A 14,326-nucleotide genomic window follows, 5' to 3' on the forward strand; every position below is an offset into this window, starting at 1 on the left:
AAGCTACAAGGGTTTGGAGACGCAATTTCAATTTCATGGTGAGTTGATTCGGGGTTCCTACCTGTCCATTAAACCATCGAGGGAACAGTGAAAGGTGATTTGGACTGTGTACTGTAAATGGACGACAGATGGCTCGGTGTAAAGGTTTGCAGAAGCGGTGTTTATTTTATCCGCCCTGTTTACAGATTTCTGCGAAGAAACCTTGGTCAAACCCAAACTAAGAGCATCTTAACACAACAACAAAGGTGAATCAACTCTGTGGACTAAAAAAGGGGGTGAAGGCAAGAGGAGAAATTAAGAGATCAACAACAAAGTAAATAATGGCAAGGAATGAGGAAAAAAGTGCAGGTTTATAGCAGCATCGCAAGGAGGAGACTATTTAGTAAATAGCAGTAAACAGATGCGTGCAGCTGCGCTATGCTGGATGGCTCATGTGAGTGCAGTGTGTTCTCATTAAAACCCAGGGGGCCTAAATAACAACGTAAAAGTGGGTGGGTGGGGGAACAATTCACAAAAGAATGCTGATTCACTTCTAAAAAAAAGGTCACAAAAATAATCATAGCTAGCAGAGTGAGCGTTGGAGAATTCCTGTGAGGGCAGTGCAACATCGCTGTGGAACCACAAACTTTGCTCAACCCATCAAATGTGACCAATTCTATAATAGTAGTCACACTTTTCAACCTACTAGAATTTGTCACATTGGAGTACAACCTGACAGGGCACATATTATAAACACAATAACTCCCTCTCACATTCATACTAGGGTGAATGATTAATTGCATTTGAAATACAATCTCTGATTTGAGATTTGTGTCGTCGATGACTTCGACTTAACCCGTCTTCAAAGTTTGAGCACACACGCAGAGACGATAGTGCGAACCAAAAGACAGACGAAAAGATGTTTAATATTGAGACGCCGCAGAGTGGAAATGCCCGATGCCGCTTAATATGATGCCATAAATAGGCATTATCTTACTTTTCCTATCGGGTGGCGTGTGTGATGTTATTAACTGGAGATGGGTTAAGCTTTAATTTTATGCATGTATGTTTTATTTGACCATCCATGTGTTGAGTGAAGTGAGTGAGTGATTTAAGAAGTGCAGTCCACATTTACCCGTACATATCACGTTTCATGAAACGAAGTGGCATGTAGGAAGTGGGAGAGCTACTGGATTATTGTTTATCGGGCTATACAAGAAGTTGAGTGATTAAGAACTGCAGCCTACGTTTACATTATGTTTCATGAAACAAAGTTATATGAGGGAAGTGGCAAAACTACAGGAAGTCCTCAAATTACGACGTATCGATTTTATGACACCGGTGCCTTTTCCGCCATTTTGTCCCGAGCGCCATAGTGACTACGTTTATATGCAGTTAATATTCGGGTTAAGGTCAAAATTCCGATTTCTGAAACATTTGGATTAACCCGTTTACATGAATGAAATAACCCACTGTGCACGGCGACAAGTTGCGAATCGCAACACATATCGCAATTGCAATTTCCGGGGAGGGAAAAAATAATAATAATAAAATCGCAATTAGATTATATTCCATAATCGTTCAGACCTAATTCACACCTATCATTTATTGAATTGATAATATAGAATGAACATAAATAAGATAAAGCATGAATAAATAGCTGGCCTACAGAGGAGCACTGAAAACACTGATAATGTATTACTCATGACTCTAAAGGATTGTTGGGTACTTAATAAAAAAAACTCCATAAAAGCCTAATTACACATCCGAGTTAGTGTAGATTTAATATATTAGTAGACTGGTCTGGCACACGAGCACAAGTGTGAAGTATAGGATTGGTATATCATTGATTTACCTTGGGGAGCATCGGTGTGGCTTTCTTGCTCTTCTTCTCTGATGGATCGTCCAGCATATCGGGCTCAAAAGTGTAGAGCTCCGCCAGCTCGTTCATAGTAAAGTGCCTTTCAATCTGCTGCTGGTCCACCACTCGGTATGACAAAGACTGTTTGGTAACCTGCCGGTCATAAATTTTTTCTTCCATTGTGCCCTGGGAGGAGAATATGAAACGAAAGAACGTGCAATAAATATAACTTGGAGGGTTCCAAAAAGTAAAAATACCGTGCCAGTTTTAACTCAACACTATGACTAAGCAAAGCTCACAGAGGTACAGATTCAATACAACTCCAGCAACAGATAAAGGTTCATTAATTCATGGACATGTGCATTTCTTGTGCTGCATCGGGTCTTTTTTTTTTTATTTCAGCTGCTGGTTACCATGTTTGGCTGGCACAGTTTTAGAATATCTGATTGTTGCTAAAGAGGCAATGACAAAAAAAAGACATCCTGCTAAGATCACCTGTGCCAAGAACCTGTAGACAAAGACCGTCTTCAGCTGGCCAAACCGATACACCCTGAATATACTCTGGATATCATATGAAGGATTCCAGGAGGCGTCAAAGATAATGACTCTGTTGGACGCCACCAGGTTGATGCCAAGGGAGCCAGCTCGTGTGGAAATGAGGAACAAACGACCCCTGGAATGGTTTGGGAAGCGAAAACGACTTACACAAATGATGTCTGAATTGTTTAATAATAGAGATTTAAAACAATAAATCACCTTGTGTTGTTTGGGTCATTAAACTCCTCAGCCCACTTCTTCCTTGTGGTGGCGTTGGTGGAGCCGTCCAGTCGATAGTAGTCAATGTTCCTGAACCACTTGCCCTCACCTTCACAGACACATGAGAGTGAAGAAACCTGCGATTCAATGTCATCATCAAGCTGCTCAAAAGCCTTCAACAACATGTCACTAGCAACTAGGCCGTTTCTTGTCAAAGAGGACCTGGTCTGGGTATGCGCTGATAGACGGTTATGGTGGATGGAGCCCCTCTGTATGTAACCTTCAAGATGGCCACCCCCTCGCTAGCCTTCATAAGCAGCAGTTCTGCATGTTTCCAATTAGAGTACTGTGATCTTTTCATTACAAATTACAAACCCTTGAGCAAACATTTTTGGTGGAATAAAAAGTCAAGGTCTAATCAATTTCAAAATGAAAGTAAAAACAGCTGCCCAAGTTTAATTAGGAGTTGTGACCTTACATTAATGGCGCTATGTTTGTATGAATGCACGCTTGAAGCTAAAACGTGTGGACAAAAATACGTGCTACATGTGGGCTTGCTTCAAGGAATGCATGGAAAATTATGACCCAAAAGGTAATATTAGCATTTTTGGGTATTAGCACAAGAAAAGAAAAAAAAGAGGACTTAATTTTGGAACACCCAATAAACCTCATGAAGCTCAACATAAAACAGTAGCTGGTTTCTCTTATTAAGAAAGGTACGTGGTTAGTTTAACACATCGTGACTAAGAGCAGCATTACAAAGCAAAACATTCAGTCGGAAGCTGATCACGGGCAAATACAGGAGAGGATCATTCAGTCAAGTAATTAACAGCCTCACAACAGAGCCAAATGAGATCTTCTGGAATAAAAGAACATGTTGGATGGAAGTATAAAGCCTACCTTTGTACGGTGAGATCTTGTCTTCATCTGCAGCTCTGCAAGACAGCTCCAGGAAATCCTCAATCAGGTCCAAAGAGATAAGAGACTGACTAAACACCAAGCTGTGGATGGGCACAAAGATTCCTTGGTGTCACTTTACGTTTCAAAACGCTATCCCATTACACTACAAAACAGAAACACAAACAGCACATTCCAGAGATGTGTGTAGATATCCTCAGAGCGCAGACATACTTACACTTTATCTTCCACTTCCTCTGCCATGCGCAGGATCTCAAAGAGGACCATAATTTTTCCAGAGTGATCCATGACTTCAGCATCGGCCTCGGTGACAAACTCCTTGTGCCAGTCAGCAGTTGGGCTCCCTGGTGCCGAGCCGGAGGTTTGAGCTTCTTTGCGACAAAGAAAGACAAATGAGTCCTAAGACTGTACACAAACCTCGCAACAACAATACGCCACCAAATTATGGATGTAATATGGATTAAATTATGTATGCCCTCATTTTATACACATCTGGCCGTGTGTGACCCCTCATTGTTTATCGTCACATTTTGTCCGCATTGGTTGTCAAGCTCAATTAGGTTCAACTAGAACATGCAAAGCTGTTCTCGAGACTCCAAACTTACGCTCCTCTACAGGCTCAGCCCTGTTTCGGCCCTCTCCATTCCTGCCCCGAGAACTGGTGTTCCACTCCTTGATGACTTCCACATCTTCGCTATCAGAGTCATCAGATCCCTTCTTTCTTCCTTTGCCTTTCTTCTTTTTCCTATTAAGGAGGGACAGTGGAAGACACGGGGTCAGCAAGAGTAACAGATGGAAGAAAAGGGGGAGTACAAATGTGCCTCTGGTTTTATAAATATCCAACACGGAGAACTGGAATCTTTACTTTTTTTGCTTTTCTTCCTCAGAACTCAGACTAAGGGACGACTCTTCGGACTCCGAGGCGATGAATTCCTCCATGCTGTCTTCGTCAAAGAAACCCTGAAAGAGAGAAGAGTGACTCAAATGTGTCGTAGTGTACCAAATACAGACAGCAGATGCTTTGAAGCTGCAAACGCGCATTTGTTTTTCAAAAAAGTGGATGATCATCACTCCCATAGTCCCAGTACACCACATAGCAAGGTTTCATTTCATCTTCCCATACCTACCCTGTTTTCTTTACTGATGTAATCCAGCTGAAGGCACCAGGGATGGGTCCAGATTCTGCTGAGCATCTGGAAATCCTGGAAGAGTTTGGTCCCTGCGCGGCCTCGGCCCCCCTCCAAAGCATTCCCCACACCTGCAACAGGAGGGAGAGGGTGAGATGCATGTGAACATGTCAGGCTGAAGGTTCGTCTCTCTTCGCAGAAAATGGTTGCGTAGAACATGTATATGGGTCTAAATTTATGCCTGATACTTGCGTAGCAATCGTCAAAACAAGGTGTACCGTCAGAGGGCATAATTCCCTCTGCACCAACTTTGTGGTGGCAGCACCAACATCAACTATTTTGGGTTACGGAAACAGCACTAATGGAAGAAATATTCGACCCTTCCAGACTGCCTGGTGGTCTGGGGATTGGGGTGGGTGCAAAGACACTACTGTGGAGGTCAGCAGTAAGAGTCACAACATCAGCACTGTACCCTGTGGACAACACTGCTGCTAATGAACCACAGCACATAGCAACAACCACCTCTGACCCTATTAGTCCTTCCTAACTGCCTACCCTCCACCACTTTGTTTTCATTTTTGGTGCAAAAATTCTGATATTCCCCTCAACCACCTCCATGTCTTTCCCTTTCCTGTATGCCCCCACATACCCCGCCCCTAACCCTCCCAGAGCTCTTCATTAGGGAGACGTGGGAAACCGTGCTTAAACCCTGCCAGCGGCTCTCTGCCAGCTGCCACACTTATATGCACACACACACACACTGAGGAAAGTCCACTAAACGACTTAGCAAAGAAGCACAGAAAAGTGAGAGGAGAAAGAACTCTGAAGTTAAAAAAAATAAAAAATAAAATGTCACCCAGTGAAGGTAGCACTTTGAAAGCAAAAAAAAAAATGGAAAAGGATTCAGGCTTGTCAGTATTTATGCACATTACTCGTACAAGTCTCTATATTAATTTATCTGCTTTAGTCTTTTCTTGGAGTGAGCTAAAATGTCATCTTAGCAGGCCCAACAAGTCATGCAAATAAGCCCCAACAGCATCAGTGCGTTGTGAAAATCAAGGGGACAAATTAAATCAAAACATTTCCATGCAGCATGCATCTCACCAGTAAAGTGCTCCAGGTAGTATCTGTAGATTGTACACTGGAGTGGAGTAACTCTGATGGACAACACATATTCGTGCTTGGGTGGCAGGAACTTAGTGAGTGCTGTGTAATCTTTCCTCTGGGAAAGCAAAAAGAAGACTTTTAGCATCAACCATGTGAGTACAGGCGGCAATCAGACGGGCGTGCGTGTTACCTGAACACATCCAGCCAACATCTCATACAAGATGTGAGCCCTCTTCTTCATGATGCGGACATCTTGCATTGTGGAGTCGGCACACTGTCCGTTCTGGATGGGATTGATGAAGCGATTGCGAAACTCTTTAACTGATCCGAGCAAATTCTCCTTAATGAAGTTCACCATGCAGTGGTCTGATAGGGAAACATGGGAGTCAGAAGATTGTCGTTTTGGGATCTAAATTCAACAACTGTCGGCAGGCTTACATTCAATGAGGTTATTTTGAAGAGGCGTTCCAGTCAGCACAACCCTCCTCCTTGTCCTGATGGAGTTCATGGCTTTGGACACAGCCGATGCTTCATTCTTCAAGATGTGACCTTCATCACATATCACCAAGTCGGGACCTGAAGGGAAAGTAAAGTGAAAAACAAAAAGGAAAATCTGGTTGTAAATGGGATCTATATTTCATTTAACTATTCTATACAACAATTTCTTTCATTTAAATGTTGTTGTTTTTTTTGTTTTTTTTAAATCAAACATACAATAAACTTTTTTAGATGAATGTTTTTGCACCAATTCTGAATCTTCCCTATTTTTTCCCCCTTGAATGTTTTAATAATAATCATAATAATACTGTTCAACTAATAATAACATAATAGTAATATATTCAGTAATATTTATGAATTAAAGGTTTTGTTCAGCAGCAGGTGGATTGTTTTTCCCGAAACATCATCGCTATAAACTACAACACATGGTAAAAATACATATTGCGCAAACATTTAAAGTCAAATTTAAAACTAAAAACTGGAAATCTTAAAAACTTGATGCGCTAGGAAAAAAAAGAAAGAAAAAAAAGAAGTAAAAACTATTTTTTTAAATCAGCGTTAAAAAAACATTTAGAGACACATAAAACCATTGCTGAATAACATTTTATATTGACCAGTGTTATGGTTTCCACATTTATACAATCGTTGTATTTGTATGAAAGCACTCACATCGTATATGTGCCGTAATACTGTATGACCATACCTGGGTCTACCAGAGTCTTCTGAAATGCCTCTTTCAGCTTCTTACTCTTGGTGTTCCTTCCCTGTGTCAGATTTCGGTACATCTCGTAGCCAATGATCATAACACCCCCCATATCTTGCCATTGCTGGAGGGCAACCGCTCGCTCCTGTGGCCTCTTTACTGTGGCCAGCTCCGTCACCTGTTGAATACACCACGGATCACCGGTTAATCCTCCAAAATCAAGGTTTGGTGGCGAACAGCTGCCAGAGCAAATTATTACCTCTAAACACTCATCGTCTTTCATTCCCTCTTGCCATTTCTCAAACTCGTTGACCCAATTAAGGACTGTGTTGAGGGGGCAAACCACCAGTGCTGTTGCGAAGTTGAGCTTCTCACAAAGAAGCAAAGTGTGAAGGAATGTCACCACCTACAGGGGGAAAGGCGAACTGCAGTTACCAAGTTCCAATGGCAACTCAATTGTGTAGGACAGTAATCTCCAATCTAGTTTAAAGGTAACATACAAAAGAAGATTAACACCACATTTACCATGAATTTTCCACTTAATGCGATCAACAACTGAAGCCATGCTGGAGCCGTGTAACCTGAGACACTCTGGGCCATATACTATTCACTACTTGTTAACAGATTCTCTCTTCTACTGACCTGAAGTGTTTTTCCCAGACCCATACAGTGGGCAAGGATGCAACCAGAGCCGGGTGACTTCTCAATCTTCTTCACAGATTCACAGCAACAATCCCACATGAACTGCACCCCTGGAAAAAGCGGACAAAGATGAACGGTCTTCTCAAATTATCACATCTTATTATACCTCATATTCTGTGACTATAATCATTTTCATTTGTTTACATTAATTTCATGACTTTTTTCAAGTGCCGCTGTATTTCAGAAGAAGTTAAATTAAAACAATTATCAACAATTAACCCTTGCCTTATTCTTTAGCAAAACAAAAGAAAAAACTGCAGGATGTAATGGCACATGAAAGCCTGACGTGGGCATCAATACATTGAAATGCACAGGCAAACTTTGAGTTTCTTCAGCAGGCCCTCAAGTTGGGTCTAAATGACCTCCACCGCTGATTCTCAAAGTGGGGTACAAATACCATTAGTGCTAAGCGACATGATCACTGCCCAAGTATTGTTCAGTTGTATTTAACTTTAAGTCTACTATGTTACTGCATTTTAATATTGGTCACGATGATGGTACTTGGAGAGCCAAGTACTTTTTAGGTGGAAAAGTTTGGAAACCAATGGTCTAATACGCTCTGCTGGTTACTGCCAAGTAGTGAAATCCATTAGGCCTTAACTTAAAATAAACATTTTAGTTTTTATTTTTCTTGGAAAACGCCTTGCCTATGTTGTTTCTACTGTCTGTTTAGCTCACCATTACAAATTGCAGACAGCACATTAAGCAAGTCACAGTACAAGTATTCGCTAAAATTCCTTGTGATAAACAACATTCATCAGCATTATTTAATACAAACAAAATAAAAAAAAACAGTATAATCGTCTTGTCCTTACCATCAACCTGGTGAGGTTTAAGCTTGGTGACGAGGTTCCTGTGCACCTGCACCTGTGGCTCCTTGGTCTCGTCATTTTCATCTAGAACCAGCTTGGTGGTGATGGGACACGTCACCTGGGAAGACTCTTCCACTACAATTGTCTGAACACAAAAACGGCACTATGTTATTCAACAAAAACATTGGTCAAAAGAAAATATATTTCAAGTGCAACCACACTAGCGTTGTTACGATACCAATATTTTGACTTTGATACTCTATACCTGCATCAAATACCTCAATACTGGCACTGAAATGGTACCGTGGAAAAAATATGAAAACATCAGAATAAAGCAGTGAAATAACAGCTGACAGCTAAACAACTTCATATACGGTAGTGGTGTAACGGTACACGTGGGTGTAGTAATACATTTCGGTATGGCATGTTTGGTTCGGTTCACCTTGCGTACCGTTTTTGATCAGTTTTTATTATTAACACGATCTTACGCACGGACGCTATTGACTGTTGCTCGCGGGAGAGGAGGGAGGCGGCACAAAAGAGAGAGGCAGAAAAGAGCCAGAGCTCGAAGGTCCCCGCGTACACTGCGGTCTCCTGTTTGGGAACATTCTGGCTTTCCTGTTCCCCATCGCCGTTGGGAAAGGTGTGTGGATAAGTCCGAAAGTTGTGTGCCGCCTTTGCTACATGAGATCGGCGGCTACGTTGCAGGTACCACGTCTAACATGTACGGCATCATCCAACTGTGAATGTTTCTTAGACGAGGAAGCAAGCAGTCTTTTTAGCCAAGAACATCAAACTTAAATAGCGAGATTTATCATATTGTAGCGTCTTTCAGGAACACACCGTCTCCCGTAGTTTAATTATCACGTTTTTATACATTCATGAACCTCGAAAACATCACAACTCAGCAACATACAAATCCGACCAGAACACAGATAACCCAATTCGTTACAATATACTGTTGAACATTCAAAGATTTCAATACCTAAAAAAGGTATACGATTTCATAAAGGCTTTTTTAAAGTTACTGTATTTTTTTTATTATAAAAATAGTTTTAATATAGCTAGCAATAGTTTAGTGTATGTATTTTTTTTCATCACAAAAAGTGAAAATATGTACTGCAATGACAACTTGTCTTTAACTTGAATACTGAGATGTGTCATAGGCTATTGCTGCTTAGTGTTTAAAGATTCCAGTGTCTTAATTTACAAAATTAAGAGACCTTTATTGTTAGTGTATTTTTTATTCTAGTGTAATTTCTTAGAATATCACCCGAATGGTTCGCTTTTATTTATTTTTTCTAAAAAATTTACCATTATTTGTGATCTTTTCAAAATAAACATAAAAAAAAAAATAATAATAAGTTTTTTGGTACCGGAAATATACTGAACCGAAGTTATTAAAAAACAAACCGAACTGAAATGTGATTTAGCGTACCGTTACACCCCTACTATACGGACACCAATTAGAATACTTTTTGATTAAATAAAAAATACATTTTGAAAAATGTAAACACTTATGAACAATTGAATATGAAACATTAAACTTCTTGAGAAAAAAATACTGATATTTTTCTATTCTGTCCCCAAGGTAGCAGTATTTGGAAATTTTGGTCATTTTTGACATTTTTACAAAATAAATCCAACATTTTAACAACATGGTTTGGACAAAAGCAGAAAATGATAAACAGTTTATTTCTATTTATGTAGAAAAAAAAGAAAATAGAAATAACCAAAAATAAAAATAAACACCCATTAAACATATTCTATTCAACAAAATACATGAAAAAAAGGTCTAAAATATCTGAAATCTGGGTAATATGATTCTGATAGTATTAACCAAGCCATTACGTGTGCTAAAATTCACGTCATCAAAGGAAAGTGACAATTTCAATACTTGGTTACCTCTCTGAGTTTCTTCCTCAGCTCCTCTCTTTCTGCTATACGTTTCCTCCTATCTTCCTCTTCTTTCAGAGCATCCCGCGTCTCTGTTCGCAGCTTGTCATCCTTGAGTATTTTGCGGATCTTTTTACGCCCTTTTTTTTCGTCACCATCTGGGTCGTCCCCGTCTTCATCTCCGCTCTGTGGAAAGGAACCTTAAATGAAGCTCTCAGATCTTCAGCCCTTCGGGGGGGGAATGGCTACCTTTGATCAGTAGCCTGCAAGCCCCTTGATTAATATGTGCCCTCCGTAATCCTGGTAACACACTCCAGGGATAAGTTAAAATGCATTTTGTGTTTCATGCTTGACTGCACTTGCTAAGGTTCAGAACTACAACTAGTACATTTGTCATTGGTCAACATAAGTGAGTGCATTCCATTTTGATTTATCAGGAAAGAATAACAATTTCTAACATTTGCAAGGTTCACTACTCACCTGTGGTTAAATTCTTCTTTTTTTGTTTTTGTTTAAAAGGTAAGAAAAAAATGTTGGCAACACGCATCGCAGAATTCACCATTTCATCCACAGGTACTTATGAATATGAACAAGGGGTGGGCGATACGGCAAAAATATCATATCACGATTTTTAAAAAATAAAATCACTATCATGATTCTTTTTTTACATAGTTTTTTTAAGACTAATTTGCACATTTCTGACCATGTTCCTCATGTTAAACATAAAACATACTTAAAATGTATATAAAACTGTAAAAGAAAACAAATCATTTTAAGAAAGCTAAGGTTTCTGAACAGGTTTTAATTTGAGTAGTGAAAATTTTTATCAAAATGTGCAGTGAATTTAAACATAAAATGAAACATTGCGTAAACATAAAAATCTTGTAACGCAGGTCTAGTACTTTGAAGAGTCTTTTAAAGCCCTCGTTTTCCACTGTTTCCATCATGTCTTCAGCAAGGTTAATAATAAAGTCACTGCCTCAGTTACTTCTTTACACTGCTTGCTTGTTTTTTCATATGGAGTGCCCTTGTTAAATGACTGTGTTACCGTGGGTTGCGTTAGCTTGGAGCTAGCGGCTGCCTCTGGCTATCGTGTGTCTGATCTCCGTTTGCTTTGGCTGTCGGCGCTGACGTCCGAACCGAGTCTCTGCAAACTTTGCAAATAACTGGTTTGCGCTTTCTCCTCCGAGGAAAAGCCAAACCAAATCGACACTGTGGATGTGGAGTTTCTTTTCGGGACCAACTCTGCTTCGTGGTGACTTTCCGCTATAGCTTCCTGCTATACAAACAAACAGGGAGGCGGGGAGTGTCACGTACGGTGCACTGTGCGTGCTGTGATTGGCTGGTCGGGTATACGCGTCAGCGGCTTTGCGCCACCATAGAGCTAAATTGTATAGAATGTGCCATGTAGACGATCAAACAATCTTTCAGCTTTATGAGATTGTGAACACGTTAAACCGCTTAACGATCTAATATCGTCATATCGCCCACCTCTAATATGAACATAGGTTAATTATTGTTGTAAAACAATATTTGTATATGTACAGCCTGGGGGGCGGCACGGCGACCGGCTCGGCTTCACTATTTTTATTTTTAATAATAATGATAATAATAATGCATCAGACTTATATAGCGTTTTTCTGGACACTCAAAGACACTTTACAATGGATACATGATTCATGTGCTGCACACATTCACACTCTGGTGGTGGTAAACTACGCATGTAGCCACAGCTGCCCTGGGGCAGGCTGATGGCAGCGTGGCTGCCAGTGTGCGCCTACGGCCCCTCCGACCACCACCAAACATTCAAACTCAGCCGTACACCAGTGTGAGTGGCACTGGAGGCAAGATGGGTGAAGTGTCCTGCCCAAGGAAACAACGAGACATGACTCAGACAGAGCGGGATTCGAACAGCCGACCCTTGGATTACAACTGCTCTACCTCCTGAGCCAAAGCATTTCTACATATCTAGAGGTACAACAATTAAAAGATTAAATTGAAAACTAACCGATTAGCAAATTAATCGACAACTATTTTGATATAATCGATAAATCATTTAGCGCCATTGTTTACCTTAAAATTGCCCAAACCCTCTGATTTCAAACTGTCAACAGTAAATGTTATCCAATTTTTGTAGTCCACTTAAATGGCAATGCAGTGTGCAAACCACCAATAACCTGCATTTTTAGCAGTATAGCAAGCCAAAGAAAATGACGATTCTCAAAGACAACTCTTGGCTTTCTAACAATTGCTGCAACTGCTGAGGTGCACTCATTTATGTTGAGCACTGTATATATTTCACCTTCTCATTGCTAGAGGAATCCTGTACTTTGATCCTGCGTCTCTTCTTCTTCTGTTTGTGACCTTTTTGCTTCTCATCATCCTTCCTTTTCGAAGATCTAAAGGTGCACAAGAGAATTAGTTTCTCAGCAAGGCTAAAAGCAAACAGAGAAATAGATTGTCGTGAGCGAACGCTTGGATTTCTCGCCTCGTCTTTCGACGCTTTCCATCGTTGTCCGACTCACTGAGTGCTTCGCTCATCACAGACTCTGCACTGGATTCTGACTTCCTGAAGTCAGAGTCCGCCGAATCATCACTGTCCACTACCAGACAGAAAACAGAAGTTACTCACTGTTCTCACGGAAAGCAAATACCGAGCTCAGGATTATTGACGAGCAACTGGAGTATGAACCTTTCTTCTTTTCTCTCTTCTTCTTGGCCTCCTTTTTAGTATTTTCTGCACTGTCTTCTTTGTCATCATCGGACTCTGCTTCACTGAGGGAGAGCTTGTGACGAAGCAACTTGTGCCGTCGACCACTCTTTTTCACCTCTACATCAGACCCGGAGTCATCTGAATTCTCAACTGCTGAATGAGAACACAATCCGTAACAGAGAAGAAGACATCAAAGACAGAAGTGTGTTCGATTACGTAAATTCACTCTACCTTGCTGTTCTTTGTTGTCATCTTCCTTTTTTACTTTTTGGGAGGGCTTCTTCTTCACGTCCTCAACTTCGTTATCTGAGGAGCTCTCAGTCCCGGAAGAAAAGTTTGACTTAATCTGGGCTAGAAGCATTTTCTTTGCGATTCTTTAAAACAAGGAAAAGAGGAATTATTAATATTTCAGACACATAGGTGCACACACAGAGACACACATCATACATACCGAGAGGATGCCAATTATCAACCCAGTAAAATGAAAAAAAAAAAAAAGATTTTAATTGGAGCTTAATTACTACACATTGGACTCTTGGAGCTGTAATTGAGAAGCTAAATAAGATGAGGAGGTTCATGAAAAAAACCTACTTTGCATAAATCTAGCTTCTAAGTTCATATTTTTCTCTTTCACACACACACACAAAAACAAAAAATGATTGTGTCATAAGAACCAAACTCCGGTTCTATTATGGCACCAACCAAAATGCTTAAAGGCGAAATCAACCCAAACATATTTTTTCCTATGAATATGTTCCCAGCAGGCCCACTAGTTCAAACACGGCATTCTAATTAATATTGCGTTTGTGGAATATGAGTTAAGCAGCAAAATCCGCCCCCATTTTAGCCATCTCAGGGGGCGGCCACTTTGTCACTTCTGTCAACTGAAAAGACATCACAACTGCTCAGGGCTCAAGTAACGACCAATCACGGCTCAGTTTCAGAAAACAGGTAAGCCGTTACAGGTGCAAATGTACTGTCAATGTCAACAATGGATGACATGAAATGCAGTCAAATAGGTCAAGAATGTGGCATGTAATTTAAAAACTTAAAGTGAGTAAGTATGTATACGTACATACAATAACATGTATACATTATGCTTATATTAACAAATAAATGCAGGCATTGATCTCATTATTTCAAAAAAATGTTATTCTTAAAATCAGAATTGGCTAATTATGTGTCCAAAAAGCATAGATGTTATGCAGCTGCATACCTGGCCATGAAAATGATCATAACCTGCTCAATACTGCA

The 14,326-nt window shown here is 40.3% G+C and overlaps 1 protein-coding gene across 5 annotated transcripts in view; it reads right to left on the reverse strand.

Moving 5' to 3' along the window:
* Window positions 1-14,326, reverse strand: part of atrx (ATRX chromatin remodeler) — a 35,588-nt gene that overhangs the window by 11,115 nt on the left and 10,147 nt on the right. For 3 of the 5 annotated variants that reach the window (XM_086017861.1, XM_086017860.1, XM_086017857.1), the window contains 20 exons: window positions 13,304-13,446; window positions 13,052-13,225; window positions 12,848-12,962; window positions 12,662-12,758; window positions 10,369-10,545; window positions 8,467-8,608; window positions 7,592-7,701; window positions 7,209-7,355; window positions 6,950-7,127; window positions 6,187-6,324; window positions 5,939-6,114; window positions 5,746-5,863; window positions 4,642-4,772; window positions 4,380-4,474; window positions 4,120-4,259; window positions 3,732-3,885; window positions 3,497-3,597; window positions 2,597-2,705; window positions 2,336-2,513; window positions 1,835-2,026 (listed from right to left, as the gene is read on the reverse strand). In XM_086017861.1, coding sequence (XP_085873987.1) covers window positions 1,835-2,026; window positions 2,336-2,513; window positions 2,597-2,705; window positions 3,497-3,597; window positions 3,732-3,885; window positions 4,120-4,259; window positions 4,380-4,474; window positions 4,642-4,772; window positions 5,746-5,863; window positions 5,939-6,114; window positions 6,187-6,324; window positions 6,950-7,127; window positions 7,209-7,355; window positions 7,592-7,701; window positions 8,467-8,608; window positions 10,369-10,545; window positions 12,662-12,758; window positions 12,848-12,962; window positions 13,052-13,225; window positions 13,304-13,446 — 2,815 coding nt within the window. The remainder of the gene's footprint in view (window positions 1-1,834; window positions 2,027-2,335; window positions 2,514-2,596; window positions 2,706-3,496; window positions 3,598-3,731; window positions 3,886-4,119; window positions 4,260-4,379; window positions 4,475-4,641; window positions 4,773-5,745; window positions 5,864-5,938; window positions 6,115-6,186; window positions 6,325-6,949; window positions 7,128-7,208; window positions 7,356-7,591; window positions 7,702-8,466; window positions 8,609-10,368; window positions 10,546-12,661; window positions 12,759-12,847; window positions 12,963-13,051; window positions 13,226-13,303; window positions 13,447-14,326) is intronic. The other 2 variants (XM_086017858.1, XM_086017859.1) reach the window with 2 other exon arrangements.

Source organism: Filicampus tigris, chromosome 2 (assembly GCF_054856515.1).
Source record: "Filicampus tigris isolate MCC_2025a chromosome 2, RoL_Ftig_1.0, whole genome shotgun sequence".
Lineage (NCBI taxonomy): Eukaryota > Metazoa > Chordata > Actinopteri > Syngnathiformes > Syngnathidae > Filicampus > Filicampus tigris.